This window comes from Camellia sinensis, chromosome 9 (genome assembly GCF_055761805.1).
Source record: "Camellia sinensis isolate YWXY chromosome 9, ASM5576180v1, whole genome shotgun sequence".
NCBI lineage: Eukaryota > Viridiplantae > Streptophyta > Magnoliopsida > Ericales > Theaceae > Camellia > Camellia sinensis.
In genome coordinates, this window is record NC_138969.1 from 124069643 (window position 1) to 124097549 (window position 27907).

Consider the following 27907-nt stretch of genomic DNA (forward strand, 5'->3'; position numbering starts at 1 on the left):
GTTAGGGTAAGTGATAGTATGGAATAAGAGGAGATTGATTATTTTTACCATTCAATGAAAGAAAAACCTATGTCCAGTAGTGGAGGACATTCAACACCATGGGGCTGGGGGATATACCACCCGGTCCCCTTACATCCAGAGTCTCTTGACAGAACCAGACATGGGCTAGTAGACAACAAAAAAAAAGAAGACACATGGGATCCACTGGATATACGATCCGATCAGCCCCCTTATCCTTTGTTATATCCTACAAACAAACAGTGCCTAAGGGTTTGAATAGTGTTAAAGGATTTTAATAATCCATACTGTCATTACGAAGTGTAATCACTCTATAATCAGCAACTAACAACACTAACATTATAGGGAAATTCTTCCATGTGCAATGTTCCACAGCTAATCAAGGGTGAAGTGTTCAACAATTCCTAGTTTATGACTACAATATTTAATATAAAGATGCAAACAATTAGGAAGGAAAAGGATAATAAGATGAAGGATTGCAAAGAAAACTCCTCGAAATTCATTAATAATATATTAAAAAAAAAAAAAAACTGCACTACTTCTTTTTGTTCTAATTCTAAATATTCTTTATTAATCGAATCATGATTGACCTTATAAATAGCAGGAAAATGAATAAATAAAAGTAATCTAAATGAGCTCTGCACCAAAACCTTCCCCGCCATCCAACATGATACCTTGCATTACTTAGGCGACTTAGAAGAGAGACATTTTCCACAGGAGACAAACCTCAGCAAAGTTTGTGGTTTCCTCGTCCTAATCTTCAAACGTGAAAGCTGCATAAAAACAACTTTGTAGGTAACAACTTCAAATAAATCACAGAATACAAATTATGAGTTACCAATTAATCCTGCAGTCTAAAACAGCATAATTTTTCACAGTTGAAATTCTGATCATATGGAGGCAATTTTAGTTCTGGTTTGCTCGCTATTATTTTCTTCAGCTTGTCAAATCCATATTACAATCAGGAGACAAGAACCATTTCTCCGAGGTTCTTCGAATAACCTTCAATAAAAGGCCAATAATAGTTTGCCAAACCCAAAAAATAAGAAAAGCTAGAAGGCTGGGTCTCAGTACTCAATCTACCTCCCTCAAACCCCCATCTAATGGAGACTAAAATAAGCGTACGACTTAAATTAGACTGTCCTGACATTGAATGATCAAAGATCTAATGCATCTTTCAACCAGTTTTGGTTAACTTAAAAATAGCACTCTGAAGAGAACATGAAGCCATTGTGCTAAATAAGACACGTATAGCATGCGTATAAATTTCAAGAACAGCTTGTATGGCGATGATGACGACGACGACGACGACTAATACATCAATGGCAACAATTAATGGCCATTGGAAAATAACTACTCCCTCCGTCCCAAAATATCAGTCCCTTATTCCATTTTTCATTGTCCCAAAATGTTAGTCCCTTTTCAAAAATCAAGGACTAAAATAATATAAATTTCCTATTTTGCCCTTCTTTTAAATTCATTAACACAAAAAGTACAATTATAACCATTGATATTCCAGGAAAAAAAAATGTACTATCAAAGGATAATTTTGGGAGATTAATATTTTTAAAGTGCAATAATTGTACTACCAAAAAGAGTTAGATTCCCCAAAAGGGACTATTATTTTGGGACAGAGGGAGTATTTACCAAGAAAAAGGCTTTTACTCTTGCTGCTCATTCCAGGTATGCTAGAAGGGACACATAAATGCAATATATATGACAAAAAATTAAAGTAATATATATGGGTACTTCAATGGGATATCCGCTCCACCAATAGCTAAAAGTTTGGGGTCTCATCTGACTTGTACAGAGACAAGGGCAAAGTGAGTCAATCATATGTCCTGTCACTCCCAGTTAACACCATTTCTATATGCAGACTCACACATTTGTGCAGTGAAGACCTCTATCAACAATAAATGACGATAAAGAAATTTTCCTAGGAAGCCTATATTTATGCAATTTATTGTTGAAATATTTTGTATTCAGATTCCATGCATAAAGTTATATGAGATACGATGATTGTGTTGTTGCCTAGCATTAACCATGGCCGGTATATATACTGCTTAAACATATTATGCCCTTCACAGGACTTGCAAGATATTAAATGTGGAAAGTTCAAATAGTCTACACATTCTACAACTCAGAGATAGTGGACTTTCTAGAATTTGCTGTAAGATCATAACAAATTTATCAAACATTACCTTCCGACGAGTCACTTTAGATGCCTTCCAGCAAAGCAAGCTTCTTGATTTAGGTTCTAGTTTCCTGTAGAAACCAAGAAATATTAGAGCCATTTCAAAGTTCACGAACAGAATCAACATCATACAGAGATTTTGCCTATCCTACAAACTGAGTGCACAAGTAGCTTTCACGACAGTATGCCTTTGACGAAACACTATTTATTAAATTGTAGCACACTTATAGTCTATTGCCAACTACATTCGGGACTTCTTAAGAAGATTATCTTTTTCAAAGAAGACTATCTTTGTGGTACAGAACTTAAACTAGCAACTAGACTGTAAACAATATCAAGTTTGAGAGCTCCTGATGTCAAGTCTAGGAGCCGTCACTAATTCGCCTACAAGTCCAGTGGTTCTAGCATGCCCACATCAATGACTCCTGTCATTCAAAACCTTAGCCTCCTCACACTTCTCTCTCTATATATTTTTTTATAACTTGTCAACAATCTAGTTCTTTGCATATCCAAAGCCTCCCTAGGGCGGGGTTTTAAAAGAAATGAAACAAAAAAAAAAAAAGTACAGGAAAAGATAAGAGCATCAGAATACGTACAGATTCTCTTGTTCAAGCTTTTCAGCAATAGAAACGGCTTTGCGTTTCGTCCATCCATTTCGCTGTGTGCTTCCTTCAGCCTGCTGAATTACATGTGCAAGGGACACCTTGCCTCTCACAAGGCTCTGGCTCTGATTCTGTTCGCCTAACTTTCTTCGTTCTGGTAAAGTCAGGGCAGATTTCTTATGTGGAGCTTCCACTTCTCCTATCCAAGGATTTTCCAAATCTTTCATATCATATTGTAAGTTGTTATCTTTATGCTCATTATTTTTCTGCCCTCCTGGAGAATTTATTTCAACAATTTCACTCCTTCCCTGTCCAAGAGAGTCAGGGGCTTGACTTACACCAGCTCTTTCTTTAGGAACCCTTTTGCTGGTATCACCATATCCGAGCATAGTCATCCTGTTACCACTGGTAAGCTCTGCATTTGTACGCATCAGAGATGAACCATCCTGAGAACCAGGTAAGACGAGTGGCGTATTAACCCCAGCCCTTGCATCTTTCCTAAATTCACATCTAATTTCAATTGTCACAGGGGACCCAAGAACAGACTCAAATGCTAGTAATATGTGTGCCTTATACTTCTCCGCCTTGGATTTTGTCAGGTGTGAACTAAACATCAACTGAACAATTGGGGCTGCAAGACAGATAAACTAATTAGAAGGACTAGCAGATGTCCCACAAAATATTGGGGAAAAAAGTGGTACATCTGTAAATCGGCCCATCAAAGATGTACTATCACTGGGACTGCCCAAGAAAATCATGATCTCAGTAAATAACCAATGTGGAAAAACTTTGTTGTTTTGACAAGTAAACAAACAATTGGGAAAACATTGCATCAACATGTTCCACTATAATTAATGAAGCGTACATGAGGTGTATCTCCTCGCATGTACATAAATAGTATCTAATCCCAGAAGTATTAGAGAATACAGAAACATGTGGTCCAAACAAGAAGCAAGAGCAACCAAGGAAACAGTAAATATGACAATTCATACTAATTATTACACCCAATTTCCTAAAATGAGTTCAGTATGATATTCTGAACAGCATGAAATATCCTTTTAAAATGTTTACCATGTCTCTGAAGAATAGTTTGGCCATATTGCAAGCTACAAACTCCCAAAACCAACAATAAATTTTCACTAGCATGTCAAAGTAGGATACAAAAGATAAGCTATAGAAAGTCTACTTTACAGTCATACCTGATACAAGGCTGCTTTTTCTTTTGAGGTTTCTATAAATTGGGAAACCAACTGAATGAGAAACTATGCTGACAGAATGGCACAAGAATATATTGCACAAAATGGTAAATTTTAATTGCGTACAAGAATGTGCCCTCAGGGCAAGAATGCCCCCTGTTTCAAGAATCCACAGAAGGTTTCGATTAATTAATGATTAACCAGTGTCATCAAAAGCACACCAAAGTGCACACCTAGGCAGGAGGTGCTCCTGAGGCTCCTCAACAGACCCAAGACAAGGTGACTTTAATAAGCGCAATTAAGATGCTCGAGACGCACAAGACGCATAGAGGTGTATTTCTCTTTCAACTCTTTGATCTAATTAAGCCCGTTATGATTTTATATGTTAGGACATCCTATCAAAGCCCCTCAATTAAATAGAGAACCTCAACCCTAGTCAACAGATTGAAGATACATACTAAAGCTTTTATATTTTAGATTACATTTCTTTTTTTCTATCCTTTTTTCTATCCAGCAAAACTTTCTATTCAATGTAACCTTGTGTCATTGTTAATGACTTAATTTGCTTAATTGCATATTTTATTTACTTATTTTGTTTAAATATGTAATTTCATAGCTATTTAATTACTTAAATTTCTTAATTTCTTAATTATTTTTAATTGTTTAATTGCTTGATTTGAAATTGTTGATGTGGTCCAAGTTATTAAACATAATGTAATAAGTTGGGTGCTCATAATCTCATATAAAAATACAATGTCACTGGTTAGTACATAGTAGATAAAACATACAATAAATTTTTCATACTAATTAAAAACTATACAATATCAATAACATGCGCCTCACTTTAATGAAGTCTGAGCCAAGGCCCTAGCAGACCTTGATGCCTCAATGCGCCTCTAGCCTTAAATAACTCTAGGTTAACCAATCACTTCAAACAATATGGTTTCTTCACTCGAGCATTAATTGAGGGGTTTGAAATATAATCTTGAACCAACTAACAATTATTAGAATCCCACCAAAATTCTTAGAATCCCACCGCTAGAGTAATCACACATATTAAGACCTGCTTGTAATAAGGTTTTCTTTAATCTTTTAGAATCAACGTTTCCTAAAATAAAAGGCATATTGAACATTCCACTAAAAATAATGTTCTTGATACCATACAAATAATAAACCATTCAATAACCTTCTATTAAATATTCATCTCATGCTTGTTTGAATATCTAATCAAACAAAAATTTCTTATCATTACTATTACTACAATTTTTACCATTAATTAAGCCCTTTAAATCTTATCTTTATGTTACATTATGAAAGATTAATTAACTTTTAACTACCAATTAAACTTATCACTAGTACCCAACAAATGATGCCTCTTTCACCTCATCCTCATTCTCGAACCCATTGTTTTTGAAATCATATTGGACTAGCTGGCTCAACCGGTTGGCTTGTCAACTGGTCTAGGTTCCGATTTGGACAAACCCCCAAACCCATTTCCTATTAAAAACCGGTTTATTTATGTCCAACCGTTGAAAACTGCAATTGAACCGCTTTCTCGCTTGAACCGAAGCCAGTTTATGAAAACCGTCTGAGCCTTCCAGCACGATTGGCCAAAATGCCAGGCAGTGTATAAAATGTAATCTACAAGAATCGAACGCAACACCCCACTTGTTGAAAGCATGGATTTGAACCAACAGAGCATCGTTGGCCTTTGACAATATATAGAAATATAAATTATTTATTAGATTAAGTTCATTTTCTCATAAATGCAAGTTTAATTAACTTTTCAACAAATAAATTTTATCAACATATGTGTATATATATCTTACAAGTATAAAAATCATTAAAATAAATGTTTCTCAATACTTCTATTTTTATTTAAATATAATTTTTAATATATTTACGAGATAATTATGATATCATGGTTCGATTCTGGCTGACATAACAATTGAACCAGTGACCCATAACCCGATCCCCTTTTCGGTTTGACCAACGATCTAGGTTTTTGAACATTACTCAAATACATAAACCTCATGGAGGTGTCAATGTTTAAGACAGTCATTGGTGAAGTGGACAAACTGTGGGCCCTCTCGGAATTATGTTAGACACAAAGATGGCACGAGACCACCAAAGGTGGAGAGGGAGAGTTGAGACACCTTTAGTGTGAGTGAGCGTGGTAGTTAGTGAAGATGAGGGAGAGTAAGCTCTCCTTAAGAGTTTGTCTTGAATAGAGACGGAGACCTGCTTTTATAGGAGAGTAGGACTATGGAAGCCAACTAATGCTCAAAAGCCGCTTCAGGTATCACATGCTTTAGTCCAATAGACTTCTCTCTCTTTACTAAGATTGGTGAAGTAGAGCCACCCCAAAAGGGGGGTTGAGTTGGGCAACTTTGAGGATCCCTTCACTCTAATTGCCAATTCTTAAGTCTGGTGATCCTGTGAGAGGTTCATGGGTTGCTCAAACACCCCATGAATTACGCACCGATCTGGGGGGATGCCAAATCCCTACTCCCCACCAAGGCAAGCTACATACCACAAGGCATCATTCTGTAGCCAAGTAGGCCAGGCTTCAAGGCTATGAGGCGAGGCGAGGTGAGGTGCCTAGGCAAAGTGGGCAAGCGAGGGAAGGCCACAAAGAAGGTCCATATGCCTTGAGATGTGGACCCAACCCCCTTACGGAGATGATGTGGTAGGTCATTCGAGACAAAATACAAATGCTACAACTAGTGTTGTCATTACAAGCATTCTCAGCCAATAATGAGTTGACTGCACCAACTCATCTTGGTATTGGTTGCATCCAAGACAATTCTCGAGTCACAATATGGGGAAATGTGACATTGGATTAGGCTAAAATCAATCTTTCTTGACCAATATTGTGCAATTACATGAGTCATATTGTAATGAAACTTGGTCTACAAGTCATACCTTGGAACGATTTCATTTCTTTATTATATTGCTATCAAAACCCTTTTTTGTTCCTTGGCTCATTTTCTTCCTTACTCTAAAAAACTTTCATTTTTTGTTTTTCAATGTTTTTAGCTTTGTACATAGCTTAACTTTGCTAACCAATAGGTACTGTGATGAGTCACCACAGGTTTTCTTGAAGCTCCCTGCATCAATGAGAATTTGAACCCTAATTACCACACACACACACACAGCTCATACTTTGTTGTTATAATTACTAGAATGGCGATTATGTATCTTTATTCAATTGATGCGGTAACCTAAATTTATTTGCTGCTCTAACTATCATTCAATGTGTGTACTTCTGGTTTTTTTGTTTTTTTTGTTTTTTTCCCCTTTTTTAAAGGTTAGGAGATTAGGGTGTTAAATGCGGGAAACATTGACTCTCAATCAGGTATTTTGGGAACTTGTTTCCCTTTACATCTTTTTATGATTTGTTTCTTATTAGTTTCATTAAATTTCTAATATTAATTTGTATGCTCAATTTTTCACCAATGTTAGACATTCAATTCCAAGAATAACTCTTCCTTGTAAACAAGGAACAATGAATTCATACTTTAAAGGCCAGAGGAATGTCAAAGATGTAATATTCATATATAATGGCACATATTATAGCTTTATGACCCATTTGCAACATACAGCTCCACAATAAGTTACAAAATCTACACATAAACTAAAGGAATTCAACAGTCATGAGTATAACATACATACTCATGCTGCGTTAGTTGTTAGATTTATTGATCCAAAATTCGCGATTCGATTCGCAATTCGATTCACAATTTTTGCAAAATCGATACGAATCTATAGGTGAATCTCTCTGTTATCAGAATCTTACGATTCGCGATTCAATTCGAATTTTTTGCAAAATCGATACGAATGTTTGGGTGAATCTATTTTGGAAGTAAATCTCTAGTGAGTCGCACGATTCACAATCGATTCACGATTCAATTCACTTTTTACGATTCACGTAATTTTTTAAATTATTGTGTCCAACATATTTTCAACTATTTCTTTCTCCATATTTTTAGTGAAAATGACATAATACAACTTCTAATAGCGTTTAGTACCAAAATAATCAACATATATACATAATTTGTAATTATTTTAGTGATCATGAAGTTTTTAATAGAATCCAAGCAGATTCATTCAGATCCAACATATTTTTAACCTTTCTTCTCATTTTTTTTCCCTTTAAAAAATCATAATATATCTTCTAAAGATGTTTAAGATTAAAGTTACATTATAAATTATCTATTGCTATTTTATTAAATTGAATATAATTGAATATTACATATGTGAGGTCAGTTATACCTTTGAAAATGTTTTAAGCTTTAAAATAAAATATTTTAAATAATTCTTTCTTATTATTTGTTCACTGTTCCTTAGAAAAGTATGTATATTTATTGTCCAAATATCAATATCGTTGTTAATTATTGTTATTTTAAAAATTGATAATTTGTCTATTTGGTTATTATCTTTATTAAGAATGGTTGATAAGAAATATCTAAAAAGAAAAAAAGTAAGATAGTGATCTTACATAAGAATTTTGTTAACTTCTTACCTATTAAACTACATGATTATCACTCAAAATAACATTTTCATTGATTTAAGCCTAGATATTTCATATTCATAAGATATATTTAACATCTAAATGTGTAAATATATATATTTTAAGTAATTTTAAAAAGTGACCAAATCTTTACGATTCACGATTCGGTACAAGGTCATTTCGATTCACGATACGAATCTCGATTTGACAACTATGTGTATGACTACTCATTTAGATAGTCAATTTAGTGACAGACTTCTCTTAATATCACAGAAAATTATGTTAATCAAGAACCAAAAGAATGATCTAAAAAGAACTGAAAAATGTACTATAACTCAATTGACTCTAGGTAAATTATATCTTGAGTGATGACTATAACATTCTTTGTCACACATCACAAGAATTCTGGATTGTGCACGTTTATTTTATTTTATTTTTTGTTTATTTATTAATTAATAAAGAAATTGCAGTTTTTCTGTTTCTGGAACGACAGTGTGTCTTAAAGGGGCAATTTTAAAAGAAGAAAGAAAAGTATAGCATGAAAAAGTAACTACCGAATTTGCTTGAACTATCATTGGTCCAATCAATGCTCACCGTTGTTGTTAAACTAGAATCATCAAAATTGGGAAGCAAGTCCCTTTTCTCTTCCTCAATTTGGGAAAAAATAAAACTCGGGCACACCACCAATGTACTATCCTCTAAAAGATTGCCCCTTACACACCATCAGCTATCAATTTCTTAGTGCCAACAGGAAACCCATTCCCACTCGGCAAAAACAACAACAACAACAGCAACAAAAACAAAAACATTTTTCAATGCAAACGAAACTCAAAGAATCAGAATAGAATTTGAAAGCGCACTAATTTTAAGTTTCTCCATGTTTGCATTGAATCCCACAGATAAATCTGGACACCAAGAGTCTCTAAAGGCTTCCACATGCAAATTATACAGACGCAAAGTTGACATCAAAATCCTCTATAAATATTTAACAACAATTAACTTTTTTGTAAAAAGTATGACAATAAGCATAAAAGAACATGAAAATTGAGCAGATTGCATGAGGAAATACCTGCACCAAATCTGACTAAAATCAGCTTTCCTTCTTGGTACAGAAAATCTTTTATGCCTTTTATTTGAATCTTTTCAAGCACCTCCAACCAAATGTCTTCAATTTCCTTATTGACTCTAGCTGAGAGCAGCCTGCTATTTGTTCTATTCATATCAGCAGAGAGTGTGAATGTCTGTTGAGGAACCATCACAGCTGCAGCATGTTTTCTTCTATCTGTATTACCTTTCATTTTAGCGTTATGATAAGCATCACTAGAACTTCCAGCTTGAAGGTTTTCTATTTTGGTATCATGCAAGGGAAATCCTCTCTCAGTATTAAGCATCTCAGAATGCTCAACATTACTCTTCCTGGGTCTCTCTCTTCTGCCACTGTTTCTTTGGACTGAGGGACTATGATTAAAACTAGTGTCTGCAGAGGAACTGGGCAACATATACTGCTGATCAGGAGCAAGTTGCAGCATTGCAGCCGTTAGCCATGTTAATCTGTCATTTGACATTCTCAGCTGTTTTTCTGCTTCAGATAATGTTTTCAGAGCTTGACGTAGTTTTTCCATATCTTCTTTCGATACTGAAACCAACAGATTATTTCTGTCAGTTGGAGAAAAAATGAAAAGTTGTACAGGAATCCAGGAAAACCTGAGATTTAAAAATAAATAAATAAAATATTTAACTTTCAAATGAAATTTAAGGCAAAAAATAAGAGGGTAAAATTCACTTTACCCCCATGTGGTTTAAGGTTGGAGCACTTTACCTCCTGTCGTTCAAAAATAGGTAGACAACGCCCTTGTGGTTTTGAGCTAAATTACAACCATAACTCTGCTACCAGAAAGAGATAAAATTACCTTAATGCCCCTCCGGCCTTGTATCCCACTTTTTACTTCTCTTATTTTGTTTTTTCTCCTCTCTTCTACACATAATTTCTAACTTAAACATCAACAATTTCCCATGAGAAAATAACAATAGTTCAATTAAATCAAATTATTCCACCACAAAAAGAAAACCTTTAAAACTCTAATTGTTTATTTTAATTTCTCACTTTTTAAACTAATTTTTATTTTACTATATTTTACACAAAAACAAATACATATATATAGACACTTGTATATACAGTGTGAACAACATGGAATCAAAGAACTATTTTGATTCATCAAACATCACCATCTGAACAAAATGGAATCCTGGGAATCAAAGAACGATTTTGGAATGAATAAGCTTATAGAAAGAAATCAAATTTCTAGGATCTTGGGATCATGTTTCGATTCTGTTAACTTATGGTAACAAATCATGGGGGAAGGAAATAGGGGGTCGCGGTAATGGTTGAGGGGGGACAAGACAGCAGTGATGGTTTGTAGTGACGACTGCCAGGTTGAAGAGAGATGGTGGTGGCAGGGAATGTCTAGGTGGGGAGAGGCGGCAGTCATGGTTGGGCAAAGGAGATGAGGTGAATGGACTCAGATAGAAAAGAGATGATGGCAATGGTTAGAAGGGAAGAAGAGTGGCTGATTAGGGTTAGAGATAGGGTTTGGTTTTGTAGGATTAGGGTTTTCAGGGTTTGGAAAGAGATGAAGAAGATGGTATAAATGTCTTTTTCAATTTTATTTTCACATTCATTTTTTTAAAAAGGAAGCTCACTCACAAAATTGGTGAGTTTATTACACTCTCAATTAGTTTGGACAGAAAGTGTAACAACAGCAATTTAGTTCAAAACCACAAGAGAGTTGTCTGCCTATTTCTGAAATATTAAGGGGATAAAGTGCTTCGGCATTAAACCACAAGGAGGTAAAGTGAATTTTTCATAAAATAAAAATCAATTAGGCAATTATTATCATCAATATGTGCTCAACCAAATAATCTTGGACTTACAAGATTGTCTTCGAAAGAACTTCCTTCTAGGCCTTTCTTTTGTCAAATCATAGCTACCAGCCAGAATATCAGTTATTACAGTAGCAAGTTGTGACATTAAAGCTAATGGCTCAACACCAGATTCCATGATCTCTCTCAAATTCTTCACTGTGTTAACTGTGTCTGCAGATAATGCCAGATCAAGTAGATCTACCAACTTCTCATCAGAGATAAGTCCAACCTACGAGAACGATACATTAATCTTAAAAAATTCATAGCCATCGCATAAATAATTTGTGCAGAAAGGATTGCAAGATGTGCAGTGTAAAATAAATTTCCATGTTGTTCACAAAGTAAGTATTCAAAAAACATTAATTGCTGATCACCAAGCACATATAAATTAGCATATGTATCAGGTATTGATTTTTGTGTAGTCACAGACTTATAGTGCATTGTAGCTAATCATCTATTACACGCTTAGAACTTTTTATCAAATTGAAAGAAAATTAAAATTCTTTCCAACAAAACATCTAATAATTAATCAATGAAATAACAGAAAACAATATTCAAGTTAGATGATCTTTTCTTTGAACAATACTACAACAATAATATTTATGCTGAATCTGAAACTTTGCTTCATCACTTTAGTTCATGTTCTCCATACAATGTTTTTAGATTTGAACCTAATTCCAAAGTTCTAGCCTATCTAATTATCTCTTTAATGTAGTTAGGATTAGTATGGTTGTTATGTTTCTGGTACAATAAGAGTTAGTTGTGTCTTTTATCCTATAAATAGATGGTTAAGCCCCTCTAATATGAGTTGATATATTTTGTGATTGTATTTTCAGAGATTGAGAGCTCCTGTATCTCTAATTGAGTTTTCTCTCTCTAATGAAATCTCTTTCCTAAATTGGTTCCATCACTCTCATTTTTCTCCTCATTGGAAAATCTTCCAAATCTAATTGCTTCTTGTCGTTCTAAACACGATCAAAAAACTTATAGAGTCATCATACTTTAAAGGCTTCCATAAATGGCACCTCCACTTCCATTCTATCTTCATCTAATATTTTTGATGTGCTGGCTACAAGTGTTCGTCAGGAGAGAGAGAGAGAGTGTGTGCAAAGGAGATGATATGTAAAAGACTTATTTTCATCTAGAAGACTAACTCTAATGATCCTGTTAAGGTTTGTTGATGGTCTATGGTAAGGGGCACAGATCTTAGGGCCTCTAGGAATCATGGTAGGCACAAGATGGAAGACCATCAGAGGTGGAAAAGGAGAAAGTCGAGGCGTCTTAATAGACAGAGATTTGTAGTGAGAAGGATGCCTCTGATGTGTAGGTGTGGGAGAGTAAGCTCCCTCAAGAGTGTCTCGGTATAGAGGTGGAGACTTCCTTTAGAGAAGAGTAGTAGGGCCTTGGAGGCCAGCTGACCCTTATGGGTCGTGCCAAGGGCCACAATGAGTAAGAATGATGGCACGTGCCTTCGTCAAAGTATAGACTTGTTGATGTCTCTCTTATCTAAGATTGGTCAAGTAGAGCCACCCAGGGAGGAGGGACTGAACTGAGCAACTTTGATGATTCTCAATTTAGTTGTTAATGCACAAGCCTCTGATGATCCCATGTAGGATCATGGGTTTCTCGGACATCCCATGAATGAAGAACTGATCTCAACGGGTCCCTTGGTCCTACTCAAGCTATATAGCTTAAGGTGTAAGTTTGAAGTTGAGTTGAGCTTGGGTGAGGCAAGGCAAACAAGTTGTCAAGCAGGTAAGCAAGGACTTTGCCCCTACAAGTGAGATACATAGTGGAAAGGTGAGGTAGGAGACAAATAGAGTGAGGGCGTGTAGGTAGTTAAAGGTGAGGCCCCTCGGTGAGGCAAGGCAAGGTGACGCAAACAAATCACCAAGCTAGCGAGGCAAGTCCATCAAGTGGATAAGCAAGGGCAAAGGGAGGGGTGTCCAACAAAAAAAAGATTGAAAAGCCCTACATTTTTTACGAGCAATTCTTTGCATAAATATTAATTTTATTCATTAATCCCAACCCCCCCCCCCCCCCCGGCGGGCGGCCTCGAGTAGGGGTGAGCAAACACTAGGTCAGGCTGGGTTCAAGTCAGGCTTGCGCTATATAGAAAAAGCATATATATCATCCAAAGCCTGACCCTAAAAGAACTTCTACATTCTAACCCACCCACTTAACCCAATAGATATAGGTGATATAGGCCTTTTTTTCTTTTTTTTTCTTTTTTTTGTCTTTAATGGCTATTAAATTATTAGAACCTTTTAATAATTATTTGAATTTAGAACATTAGCAAAATTCAATTATAAAATAAATATTGTCTTTTAACAAATGTTTTGATATATACCATTCTTATCTTTTATTAGTTTTCTAGTATATTTTGTAATTAAAAATTAAATTTAAAATTTTGTAAATGGGCAGGCCAAGTTGGGTTGAGCTTTAACTCTTTATCCTCAGCCCAACCCAAAATTAAATGTGCTCAAAATATCTGCCTAGCTTAGCCCTATGGGCTAAATATTTTTCCCAAACCTTAAAAATATTAGGTTGGGTTGGTTTACTCGGGAAATTGGGCATATGGCCACCCCTAATGACGAGGGAAGGCTTATGCTTTTGTGATGTAGAGTCAACACCATCTAGGTGATGACGTGGCAAGTTAGGTTGAGTGCCGAAAACTGCAAGGTTGAAGCCAAGGGTAATAATGAAGGGGTAGCTGAGGGTAGTCACACGAGTGCATCATGCAACAAACTCCTATTAAGAAGGATAAAAGGATAGAACAAAGAGGAATTTGGATACTACTCTGTCTTCTATTCCAGAGATGGTAATAAAAGGAAACTAGAGGAAAAATTTATATCTCATGTTTCCACAAGAGAAAAATATTGCAAACCTTACTATCAAGCGGAAGAAGTCATGCCCAAACCCTTTTAGCAAGCATACAACTTTAAAGAATCAAGAACAGAGAGGCTTGGGTTAATGGTTTACATTGTTTTCACTGTGTAGTATATCTCTCCGTGTCTAACCTCTTTGGTTGTGAGATGATGCATTTTGTTTCTACCCTCCTGATGGACAGTTTTGCCTACTAGTTTTTACTAGGTGACGATGGTCATGTCCCAAATTTCATTGTATCTCTCATTTTTCGGTAATAAATCACCTAATATCAAAAGGTCAAGGTTCCAGCTTTCTATTAAGGATGTGGATGCTAATGAAACTCAAAGAGGCTCACAAAGGAGTTGGTGTTGCAAAGGAAAGAAGCTACAGGAAAATTACGTTGCATTGCAATGGAAGAGATTAGTTATACAAGATCTTTGTGGGTTGGGGGACAGAAACACTAAATTATTCCATCATATGGTGATCACACATAGGAGGTCAAATCATGTGGGGAGGTAAGTGAGTGATGGGGTGGAAGGAAGACAACATTAAGTAAGAGGTGGAGCAATTTTTCAAACTTATACATGGTGTAGAAGGCCTCACCTTGATGGGTTCGACCTTAGTAGCAAGAAACACTTACTTGGGCAACACTTCTTACTTGGAAACGCAATTCTACTCTACCAAGTAAGAAACTTGCTCCTATTGAGGAAGAAATTCAATGATTCCCAACTAAGATAGAACCTTTCCAACATACAAATCTCAAAAAATTAAATAAATAAATAAAAGAAAAACAACTCAAACTTATTCCAAGGCTTTCTATTTACATAATATTTATTTGTACTTAATAAATACAATTCTTAATTGACAATTTGACATCAATCTCTAATATCTATTCATTTTTTAACACATTACAACTAAGCAGAACAAAATAATTGTTAGAATATATTTATATATTAATATATAAAATATATAAATGCTCCCATAGGCGCTCCCAACCTTAGAAACTTCTATATGCCCCTGTCCCGCCCTCGCTTCTTGCAAGTAAGGTCTGGACTTCATTTCTAACTTAGAGGAACATTTGTGGGAACGTTTGTAAAGGACTTTCTCAGAGGAGGAAGTTTTGACAACATTTAAGAATGGCAATGAGAATAAGGCCCCAAGTTCAAATGAGATTGCAACGGCTTTTCCCAAGCTATGTAGGGTTTCTTGAGAAAGTCATGGCTATTGCACATCACTTTCCTAAGCACAGATTATTGAGAAGACTATTAATGCCTCTTTTATTGTATTACTGTTGAAAAAAATGTAGTGAAATGGAGTTAAAAGGATTTTAAGTATATTAGCCTTATGGGTTGTATTTACAAACTAGTGTGAAAGTTATTGCACATTTGTTGAGGTTGGTAGTAGGGAAAGTTGTTTCTGAGCCACAAGATGCTTTTATGGTTGGTAGGCATAATCTAGTTGTAGTCTTAATGGCAAATTAGGTCGTTGACTTAAGAATACGATTGTGATATCCCGAGACCTGGACTCGACCGGTATGGTGTAGTCAAATGGTTTGTTTTACTTTCGGAGTCTTGATTATCATATTAAGTAGTTGAGATTTCAATTCCATTCTTACTTAACCCATCTTAATGTTTCCGGGTTAAAATTTTAAGTTATGGGTGTAAGAACTTGTATCGGGATGTGGAATCAAATTTTGGCTTTGGCTGGCAAAACCGCTAGTGCAGTTTTGGTAAACTGCCCGTGTGGAATCACTTAGGGAATTTGGGAATTTCTGGGCAGAAAACCACTCGTGCGAATTTGGCAGGAATCCTAGGTTCTTCTCTGACTCAAACTGCTCGTGAGGGATGTGTAAATCCACTCGTGCGGATTTAGATTTCTGCTCATGCGGAATTTGAAACCGCTCATGCGGTTTTCCGCATGTCTGTCTCGAATTTTGAGCCATTTTCCTCAAATCTAATGCCAAAAATGTATTGTACTCACTTTTTTCATCTCTCTCTCTCTCTCTCTCTCTCTCTATATATATATATATATATTAATCTTTTCTCCTCCATCTCTCTACAAACCCATCCATACTCAAACTTTTCTCTAAGATTTAGCAAAAACTATCAAGATTTCGATAGGGGTTCTTACACCAAATCGAAGAGGGCGACAAGAGCTACATTTTCACCAATCAAATCAAGATTTCATCGACGTTGAATTTTAGGATTTTTCTCTCATTCCTCTCCCAAGCTTGAGGTATGGACATTCTTAGAGTTATATATATTTTTGTAAGTCTATGCTTGTTTGAAACCATTTTCTTATATTTTGAACTATGACTTTGGGTTCATGAGCTCTAGATGATTTTAAAAGTGGATTTTCTCTATACTTTCCCAAACTTTTGAGAGGATGAGCTATGTTGTTAAGTGTGAGTGTTGTTTTGCAAAAATTCTTTCAAAAAAAAAAATTGAGAAAAATCTAGTTTTGTGGGAACTCTAGAAATTTGAGGTTTTGGAAAAATGTTGAGATGTTATGAAATTCATGCTTGATAAAGTATTATGGTGAATAACTGATGGATGGATTGCTATATTTGTATCTAATAAGGGATTCCATGGAAAAACGAGAAATGATTGATTTTGAAGCTTGATGAATGACATATTATTGGTTTGTCTTGAAAAGACGAAGATTGAAAATGATGACTAACATGTGAAGAATGCATGTAATATGATATTGTTATGTATCTCTCGGAAGACATATTGTGAAATTACATTGAGAAGAGGTGTGGAAATTTGATCATAATAGAAGATTGTGTGGTGGAATTGAAAATGGAACTATTATAATGCATTGTTACATGTTGCATTGCCATTCTATTTCGTCTTCATTATCATTGATTTCGAATTTGCATTTGAAAATTATTGCTTTAAGAAATGAATTGTTTTGTGAAACACGATCATCTTGAATTGTTTTGGGATAAATATGTTGATAGGTCCGAATAGGGGGAGTAGTTTGGTATTGGTCAAGTTGGCCTGAGTGTCCATGGTGAAAGACCGAAAACATGCACGGAAGAGATACCACATGCCTTCTGATTAGAAACCGATAAAGTGGCAATTGGTAGTGCTTGATATGCCTACTTGCAGACACCAACTTAGGGACTATTTGAGTCGTATTTACCACCCCTTGAATTATATTGAAGTTATTGAATTGTTGAGTTTTCAAATTAGCATTGCGCACAAGATTTCTAAAAGATAAAGAAATATATTTTGAGCATGACATGACATATGCATTCATCTCAGGAGACTGTACAAAATGTATGTACTTTGTCAAGATCTTCCTACTGGGCTTTGTGCTCACCCTAGTGGATTTATGCAGAAAATGATGTGGTGATTCTACCGAGTTAAAGACGTGGAGTGTATTTTAAGGGTAAATGGCTCCTCTTTTGTTGTTATTTTGACAAGCTGAGGGCTTGACATGTATGGGTTTCGATAACCATTTTGTGCAACCACGCATAAGCCTTGGAATTTATAGCCCATGAGGGGATTAAATTGTATTCGACTCATAGTACCACATGCTGTAGATTCATATTCTAGGAAATGTTGAATGTATAATTGCATGTAGAATACTTTTGTTAATCTCTGGAGTATAATGAATACAAATTTTAGAGATTTGATGATGATGTTAATGATGAGGCATTATATCTCGTATACATATATACTATGGAAGTTATTAAGTTTGGATCAAGATCATATTGATGAAGTAAATTTGAGTTTTTCTTACGTTAATAATTTGGGGGCATTACAATGATATAGAGTTCCAGGAGTTATTTGTAAGTTGGATACAGAGAAGGCATACGATCATGTTTAATAGGATTTTTATTGTATGTTTGCATTTGAATTGTTTGATTTTTAGTTTTGGTGAATGGTTCCCCCTTAGGCTTTTTCCTAGCTCGAGAGTGTTGAGGCAATGAGACCCTCCCCTTATTTTTTCATCATTATTATGGAGGCTTTGACCAAGCTGGAGTCTCTCTTTATAAAAGCTTGGAAGGAAGCACATGTATGCATAATGTGGAGTTTGTGGCGGGGAAAAAAATATATACTTTTGAAAAGTTAGAGTGGCCAATACATAGATTAAAGTCGACTTTTAATCCATTGTTTTCATTTTTGACTAGAATGAAACTTTATTTAATCTTCTTTTTCACTCATAGGGCCTGTTTGGTGCAGCTTATTATAAACTAAAAACTAATAATCAAAAAGGAGAAGCCAAGAGCACCCCTCTCCCAACTTCCAGATAATTAGCTTTTTTCAGCTTATTTAAAATATTTATGCCTAATAAGCTATAAACAGAAGTTGCACCAAATAGTTTGGCACTGACTTCTAGAATAAAATAAGCTATGAGCAACTCACATGAGCTACACCAAACAACCCCATAAATTTTTTAGGAAACTTTCTTTTCATGAAGGCTTATAGATACACCTAGTATAAAGAGATTGCACTTCTTTCAGCTTTTTTGAATGCAAGATACTTTAGTTGTCAAAAAATATTTGGTTTCAATTTTCTAAAAACTGAGTTTTTTGTTTTTCGTGTTTTTTTTTTTAGTGAATATTTTTAAAATTTTAAGCATGCTTTTATTTTTTAGATGCACCTTACTTAGATGTATCTAAAAAATAAAATATTTGTGAAAAATTATTTTAAAAAAATTAATAAGTACACAAAAAACTTAGAAAATATGAGGAAGAAGAACTCCGAAAATATGAGGAAGAAGGAATATATTTCTGTTATATTCAAAACTTCTTATTTTACAAGACCAAATGACACTCCTTATATAGGAGATATTACAAACATCATTATAACCCATTATATGCCACTTACATATTATATATTACCACTATCTACCACTATCATATTATATACATGCCACTATCTACCACCAACACCACTATCATATTATATATTACCACTATCTACCACTATCATATTATATACATGCCACTATCTACCACCAACACCAAAATATATTCCTTCTTCCTCATATTTTCGGAGTTCTTCTTCCTCATATTTTCTAAGTTGGTATCAGAGCTACAAAAAACACAGCAGCCCTAAAACCGTCATAGCCATGTCGGAAGTCACGTCCGAAACCACTTCAACCCCTGCCGCTGCCATTCCGGTGAAAACGTCAAACTCTCACTCTGTCCAAATCACCACCATCCGCCTAAATGGTGATAATTTTCTCCGCTGGTCACAATCTGTCCAGATGTATATCCGTGGGCAAGGAAAGATCGGTTACATCACATCACTGGTGACAAGAAGGCTCCTGCTGTTAATGATCCGCTGTTCGACAGTTGGGACGCTGAAAATTCCATGGTTATGACATGGTTGGTCAATTCCATGGAGGAGGATATAAGCTCTAATTACATGTGCTATCCTACTGCACAAGAATTGTGGGATAATGTTAGTCAGATGTATTCTGACCTAGGAAATCAATCTCAAGTTTTCGAATTAACTTTGAAGTTGGGAGAGATTCGTCAAGGAGATGATTCCGTCACCAAATATTTCAATTCGTTGAAAAGGTTGTGGCAGGATCTTGACATCTTCAACACATACGAATGGAAATCGGTTGACGACTGCAACCACCACAAGAAAACTGTGGAAGACAACCGTATTTACAAGTTTCTTGCCGGCCTCAACATTGAGTTCGATGAAGTGCGAGGAAGAATTATTGGCAGACCTCCTCTCCCATCCATTGGCGAAGTATTTGCCGAAGTCAGAAGGGAAGAGAGCCGAAGGAGCGTCATGCTTAAGAAAAAAGGTACTGGTGAATCAATTGAAATTTCTGCTTTAATTAGCGATGCTGCGGCCAACAAGGCTGCAAATTACCAGCGCAGGTTTGATGATAAGCCACGGGTCTGGTGTGATTTTTGCAACAAGCCTCGCCATACACGCGAAACGTGTTGGAAGATCCATGGCAAACCTGTCAACTGGAAAAGCAGCAAACAAGGAGAGAAGAATCGTGGCTTTCCTACCGCTAATGAAGCCGATTCAGGTCCCTTCAACAAAGAGCAGATTGATCAACTCTTGAAGCTGATAAAATCCAACTTGACCCCCGTGCTATAAAATGTGTTTTTTTGGGTTATTCCTCAAACAAAAAGGGGTATAAGTGTTTCGATCCTCAAACTAAGAAATTTCATGTGAGTATGGATGTGTCATTTGTGGAAATAAAATCCTATTTCCCCAACACTTCTCTTCAGGGGGAGGCAAGTGGCGTAGAAGACCGTTTTTGGGATATTTCTATCCCGCTCCCCAATGTCATTTATCCTACACAAAAACCACATCTGTCTGATAATGATCACTTAGGAGAACCAAGTTCTATGGTGCCTAGTCAAAAAGATTCTTGTTTAGGGGGAGAAGTACTACAAAATGATCTAAATCCTGAGCTTCAGGTTTATACTAAGAAGCGATTTCATCTGAGGAATAATGACCCGAATGTCCATCCTAATGACCCGAATGTCCACCCGAGTTCTGGCATCGAAATTTTAGGTAATCCTATTCCTTCTATTTCCGACCTTGATGTTCCTATAGCAATTAGGAAAGGTGTCCGAAATTGCATTAAACATCCTATTGCAAATTACCTCTCCTATCAAAGACTGTCTAAAAACCATAGAGCTTTCACATCTAGGATTTCACACTTGTTTGTTCCAAGGAATATACAGGAAGCATTGGATGATCCGAATTGGAAATTAGCAGTCATGGAGGAGATGAATGCTTTAAGGAGAAGTGGTACTTGGGAGATAGTTGATCTACCCAAAGACAAGAAAACAGTTGGGTGTAAATGGGTGTTTACGATAAAATGTAACGCAGATGGAAGCGTTGAGAGATACAAGGCGAGACTGGTGGCTAAAGGCTTCACTCAAACTTATGGGATCGACTATCAGGAGACGTTTGCTCCTGTTGCTAAAATAAATTCCATCAGAGTACTGTTATCTCTTGCAGTAAATTCAGATTGGCCTCTACATCAACTTGACATTAAAAATGCATTTCTCAATGGTGATCTTGAAGAGGAGGTGTTCATGAGCCTACCGCCGGGATTTGAGCAGAGACTTGGAAGCGACAGAGTATGCAGATTGAACAAGTCATTATACGGACTCAAACAATCACCAAGAGCATGGTTTGAACGCTTTGGGAAGGCAGTTATCAGTTGTGGCTTCTCGCAGAGTCAAGCAGATCACACAATATTTTATAAACATTCAAAAAACAGTAAAATTGCAATTTTGATTGTTTATGTTGATGACATCATTTTAACTGGTAATGATGAAGCAGAGTTAGCAGCCCTCAAAGAGAAACTCGCAAAAGAATTTCACATTAAGGATCTGGGAGCCCTCAAGTATTTCCTCGGAATGGAATTTGCAAGATCCAAGGAAGGTATATTCGTTAATCAGAGAAAATATGTTCTTGATCTCCTTGGAGAAACAGGTATGCTTGGTTGTAAGATGGTGGAGACTCCGATCGAGCCTAACTTGAAGTTACAAGCTGCTAAGGCTGAAGAAGTCAAAGAGAGGGAACAATATCAGCGACTTGTCGGGAAATTGATTTACTTGTCTCATACGCGGCCTAATATTGCCTTTGCAGTCAGCATGGTAAGTCAGTTCATGCACTCACCAGGGGCAGAGCACTTTGAGGCCGTTTATAAGATCTTAAGATATTTGAAAGGAACTCCAGGGAGAGGCTTACTGTTCAAGAAACATGGACATCTTCAAGTTGAAGTATACACAGATGCAGACTGGGCAGGAAGTGTTACAGACAGGAGATCAACATCTGGATACTGCTCCTTTGTAGGTGGGAACCTAGTTACATGGCGGAGTAAAAAACAGAATGTGGTAGCTAGAAGTAGTGCAGAAGCAGAGTTCAGAGCTGTTGCCCATGGAATCTGTGAAGTAATGTGGATTAAAAGAATTCTTGAAGAATTAAAGCTTTCTCACCCGACACCTATGAAGGTCTATTGTGACAACAAAGCAGCTATATCTATAGCTCATAATCCAGTTCTACATGATCGCACAAAACATATAGAAGTGGATAAACATTTCATCAAGGAGAAAATCAATGCTGGCATAATCTGTATGACCTACCTTCCAACAGGTGAACAATTAGCTGATGTGCTAACGAAGGGACTACACAAGAAGCAATTTGATAAGCTGACTAGCAAGCTGGCTATGGAAGATATCTTCAAACCAGCTTGAGGGGGAGTGCTGGAAATTTGTGTTAATGCATATAATAAGATAGTGGCATATGATAGTGGTGTTGGTGGTAGATAGTGGCATGTATAGAATATGATAGTGGTGTTGGTGGTAGATAGTGGCATGTATATAATATGATAGTGGTAGATAGTGGTAATATATAATATGTAAGTGGCATATAATGGGTTATAATGATATTTGTAATATCTCCTATATAAGGAGTGTCATTTGGTCTTGTAAAATAAGAAATTTTGAATATAACAGAAATATATTCCTTCTTCCTCATATTTTCGGAGTTCTTCTTCCTCATATTTTCTAAGTAAAAATATGAAAAATATACTGAATTTTTGCTTCTTTTTTTTTTTAAGATTTTTGGTATTTAGTGAATTTTTTAAAGATTTTTTTCATGAAAATTATACTTTTTAAGTGTATTTATGTTAGGCGTGTCTAAATTTTTTTTAAAAATATACTTAAAATATTAAAAAAATTCAGTAAAAACAAAAAAATACAAAAAACGCGAAAGTAGAATTTTCTAAAAAGTGTTTTCAAAAAACTGGAAACAAACATGGTGAATACAGTTAGATTGGTTTTTAAACATTTAACTTAATTGGAAAGACCAAAACTACGTTAATACAAGTTCTCCTGATTCAACAGCTCTGTAGATAGGAGTTACTGGAATATGCACACCTAAATTTCTGTTGGCCTACTCAGTCTTCCAGAGGAAGGCACATATTTCTCCAAAATTAAGCAAGAGACAACACCCCATGTCCTTCCCTTTCAAAATAAATACCCCTTCTGTCATGTAAAAGTAGAAACCTAAATTCATGATCCTATATTTGTGAATTTATGAAATGGTCCAATACATCCCCAAAGGCAGCAATGATTGGGTTTACCTATGACATAATAATGCCCCTGACATACGTTAAATGACCAAAAGATGTAATGAAATCGCTCTGATCGTCAAAGAACCAAATTTCGCTACAGCACATATTCTGTGCAGTGAAGTTTAACCTATTTAGGAAATCATACAACTAAACAGTTTGTCATTATATACTTCTTTTGAATGTTGAGCAAATAATGCAGTATGGAACTATTTCCACAAACTTGCATCAAACTACAGCAAAAGGCCCTTCCATTGGCAATGAAGTACTAAAATTTCAAATCCAAAAAAATTATGTAAAAGCTAAAGATAATTAATAAATTTTGCTGTGTTTCGGCAAAAAAAACAAATCTTCAAATTCCATCCAACAATGGTGAAGGATAGAAATAGTCATAATAATCTGAATCTAAAGGACATAAAAAGGGAAGGAAAAAAAAAGAACCAAATATTATCAAGAAAGATTTACCACAAACCATTGCAATTAAGCAGAGTTAGTTACTCTTCACAAGAAGACAATCAGAATAGGCAGAAACTCCACAATCAGCATAATTAGAAAGAATGTTCTGAAACATTTCTTGCAAGCATTAAAATGTATTATTTGACATAACATAGAGAGAAAACAGTGGAGATTGCAATTTAGGCAGCAATAATGTTATCAAACTTGCAGGTGCTAGAAACAGAATAATGGTTTTTGCCCTAGGAAACTCAATCCCTGAATTGACATAAACATAACTATATAATATCCAATTTAGCTACCAAGAATGTGTAACAGCATAATTAACAAGTTCTGAAATATTCGCTAATATAAACCATTTGGAATAATAACAAAAACATTACTTAGGTACCAACACGACAAGACTTACCAGTTCTTGAACCAGAGGAATGGAGATCGTCTGCCCAAGCAAACTCAATTGCTCAAGAGTCATCTCAGCATCCCTCAGCGATCCCTCTGACCTGGATGCAATGAGTTTTAGCGCATCCTTATCAATTTCTAGATCTTCTTTAGTTGCAATCCACTGCAAAGCATAGACAATATCTGCATCTTTCAACTTTGGGAAAAAGAATTTCTGGCACCTGGATATGATTACATGAGGCAAAACATCAAGACTCGAACTGACAAGGACAAAAGCCACACGCCTAGGTTCTCGATCAATGACCTTTAATATAGCACTCCAGCAATCAGGAGACAGTGTATCACAATCGTCAAAAATAAAGACTCTGTATTGCGATGGAAGGTGGGAAATGATCATATTGTCAAGTAGCTCCATAATGTTATCAAAGTCAAAATTACTTACTGGACCTACTTCCCTTATATTTCGGCTCTTACCCATGTCATATGCAATGCAAGCATTGCAGTATCCACAAGGCTTAGGCTGATCCAGAGACTGGCAATTTAAAGCTCTGGCAAATATGCGTGCACAAGAGGTTTTTCCTGTGCCATGAGCTCCATAAAACACATATAACAAACCAACTTTCCTTCTAACAACAGCATTTGAAAGAGCTTGCACTACCAAATTCTGCCCCACTAGATCTCTGAAAGTTCTTGGCATGTATTTCTGAGTCAGGTTCTGGTGCCTACTAGTGTGTTGTCTTCTAAATTTGGGTTGAATCTGCTGATCACCGGATCTAGCTTCTGAAGCAAGGTCAGAATCAATTTCACGCTTTAATAGATTATCAGCAAAAATACCCAATTCCCCGGAATAGTCATGCACCCAAGCAGCATTCTCAGCACTTTCCTGAGATCCAGATGCCTCCACTAGTAGAGGCATTGCTTCTGCATCAGATTTAGTCGATGAGCTTGAGTGGTCAGACATCACAGGCATATCAGAAACATCTCTTCCCCGAGGAAATGAACCACCTTTCTTCAATTTTGATTCAGACAAACCACAAGACAAACTCCTTCCAGCAATGTCAAGAAACGATTTCCCCCTGTGATGAATTCTTGACCAGTTCCAAGGAATGCCACACCCATTTCTTGGAGCCCTTGTGACATTCTGCTCGTCATACTCTTCTTCTCCATCCTCCATGTACTTTTGGTGAGCTGAACTTTGAGCTAATGAATTAGAGGCCACAGACATTTCATTTTGAGCCCCATAATCTCTTGAAGTTTTAACAGTTTGAGTTCTTCTCGTGCCTCGAAACTTTCTCCTCTTTACCCTATTCAGTCCAGTACGGTAGCCACGAACGCTAGTTTCTGCTTCCTCGCCAGTTTGCCTATTTTGGCTGAGCTTACCATGAAGAACATCATCACAATCCATGTGAACCTCATTCAATTGGTCAGAGATGGTGTTGAGGAGAGCATCTTCTCTATGCACACCCTTTTGTTTCATTTTCATATCCTTCAATTCAGTATTGCCCAAAACAACATCATGAGTTAAACCATTACCATCTTGTGGAGGCTCGTCGTGGTCACTCTTCAGGTCAATTCCCAAATCCCTTTGACTCAATTCAATTCTCCTATTTCTTCTGCGTTCCCGAACTCCACTCTTGCTACTAAGATCACTCGGTATAGTTGCCCCATCAATTCGAGCACTTGACTCACCAGTAACACCTTCTGCTCTCCGTGAACTAGCTAAGAGCGGTGAACTTCCAGACACCCCTCCTCTACCATCCCTGTGGTGTTCAATGTCCACAGACCGCCTTCCATTAAGCATCATGCCATCCTTTTCTGGTCTTCTAGAAAGAAGATCAACAGCAGAAGGAGAGGCCCAAGAGGGCGGACTTGCAGAAGGATCCTTGAGAGATCGCGACCTCTGAAGGGCAACTAGGTCCCTCATGATGGATTTATCGGCCAACATAGGACTATGCTTATGCATATGGTTCTTCAAATGAATACAATTTGTCAAATGGATATGATTGCGTAGATGATCACCAATATCACCATTCGCATCTTTTAGAATCCGGTCACGAACAGCCCTGGTCATGATCACAACACAAATCGATCCAATAGCAGAAATTTTCGCAGATTAAGGAAAGATACCAGGAAATATAGCATTTTCCTTAGTTATAATTCTCTCTCTCTCTTAAATATTTTTCAATTACAACAAAGCCCATCAAAACCCACCAATCATATCCCACAAAAAAAAGTGTCTCAAAACCAAAATTGAGCTATTTAGATTCCCCCACTACAAACCCATCAACAAGGCAAGCATTTTCACATGCGAAAACAACAACCTCAAGTCCAATGTCGATTCCCCCAAAACCCCGCAAGTGCAAACCCTTTAAGCCAAATCATTTGTGGCTCAAAAACAAAGTCCCCAAGTAACAGCATAATAAAGTACATATACACCAACAAGTTGAAGCTTTTAAATTAAAGCCTACTTCACAGAAAGCAGAATCACCAACTAGTACACCGGAACTTGTGATGGAATAAGCAGAAATCACAGGATACAAGAGAGACCCCTGAACCAATCACAGCTCTGTAATTTGGTTTTTTTTTTTTTTTTTTTTTTTTGGGTTTTTGTAGACCTAAGAAGAAGATCAATTTGTTTTTTCACAAAATGGCAATGAAATGGTGGGTATTTAAAACGTGATAAACAAGTGAAAAAGGTCGAAAAGCGAGAGAGAAAACGTGAAACAGAGGCAAAAAGAGATCACAGAACACTCGGTTCACCTGAATCAGAGGCAAGCCACCCGTTTCAATCATTAAATCTCAGATCAGATCTCTCTCTCTCACTCTCTCTCTCTCTGAATACACTTTCACATGAACTTCACGGTTAGCCTCTTTCTCCAAAACGATAGAAGATGGTTGTCACCGATATATATATATACAGAGAGAGAGCAAGAGAGAGAGAGAGAGAGAGAGAGAGGATTTGCATAGAAAGCGAATGGACCGAGTATTTTTACAGAGCATATAGAGTGACAGAGAGAGAGAGAGAGAGATTCACAGAAGTTTTAGAGAGAGAATCTGTTGCTGACAGTACTCTCTGAAACAGGACAGTGTGCAAGTAAAACGGTGTGTCCGTTTGTTTGAGCTTGAATAATGGCTTTATTTATATTTTACTATTTATACTATGAAATTAAGGATTTTCGAATTTTGAATTTTGACTGTCCAAAATACTCCAAAATTAGTACGAATTAATTTATTTTTTTCTAAAATAGGGAATGGATATTTTATTTTCATGGGTTGTGCATTTGAAACTTCCCTAGAAAAAAAAAAAAGTTATTTGCTACTTCTGAGTACAATTACGTGGTGTCATAAAAAATTTGCGATTAAAAGAAATAAAATTCAATGAAATTTGTGTTAAGTAATTAAAAATAATAAAAATATATATATAATGATTGGTAGAGAGCGTATTGGCATGTAATAGTTTTAATTTAAAAATTAAAAAATTATTAAAAAAATTTATAATTTATATTAAAAAGTTAAATATTCTTTTTTTTTTTAACTTTTTACACTTTATTTTATAAAAAATCAAAAAATTATTTCAAACATACTAAAGGACTGGTTTGACAAGTGTAAAAAAAGTTAAAAAATTACTAAAAAAGTTAAAAAATTATCACTATTCACCAAA

The 27907-nt window shown here is 36.0% G+C and overlaps 1 protein-coding gene across 2 annotated transcripts; it reads right to left on the minus strand.

Annotated features, from left to right (window-relative positions):
- Window positions 1-494: 494 nt before the first annotated feature.
- LOC114260898 (protein STICHEL-like 3) lies at window positions 495-27356 on the minus strand. 2 transcript variants are annotated; one of them, XM_028201106.2, is made up of 6 exons: window positions 24257-27356; window positions 11455-11674; window positions 9593-10159; window positions 2809-3445; window positions 2220-2283; window positions 495-791 (listed from the first exon to the last, which is right to left on the minus strand). In XM_028201106.2, exons 1-6 carry the CDS (start codon window positions 26315-26317, stop codon window positions 699-701), a joined length of 3642 nt encoding a protein of 1213 aa, XP_028056907.1. In that variant the 5' UTR covers window positions 26318-27356; the 3' UTR covers window positions 495-698. The 2 variants fall into 2 exon arrangements, with proteins under 2 accessions (XP_028056907.1, XP_028056908.1); XM_028201107.2 differs by lacking the exons at window positions 495-791; window positions 2220-2283; window positions 2809-3445 and adding an exon at window positions 9131-9452 and having other exon boundaries at window positions 24257-27350.
- Between the last annotated feature and the right edge of the window lie 551 nt (window positions 27357-27907).

What these genes read in the sequence shown, in the direction of transcription:
- LOC114260898 (XM_028201106.2), bottom strand. Translation starts at nt 26,317, where the DNA reads ATGACCAGGGCTGTTCGTGACCGGATTCTAAAAGATGCGAATGGTGAT. An exon ending in TTTAGTCAGATTTGGTGCAG is followed by an intron (nt 3,446 to 9,592) that starts GTATTTCCTCAT and finishes TCTGTCTTGCAG; the next exon opens with CCCCAATTGTTCAGTTGATG. An exon ending in CTAAAGTGACTCGTCGGAAG is followed by an intron (nt 792 to 2,219) that starts GTAATGTTTGAT and finishes GTTTTTATGCAG; the next exon opens with CTTTCACGTTTGAAGATTAG.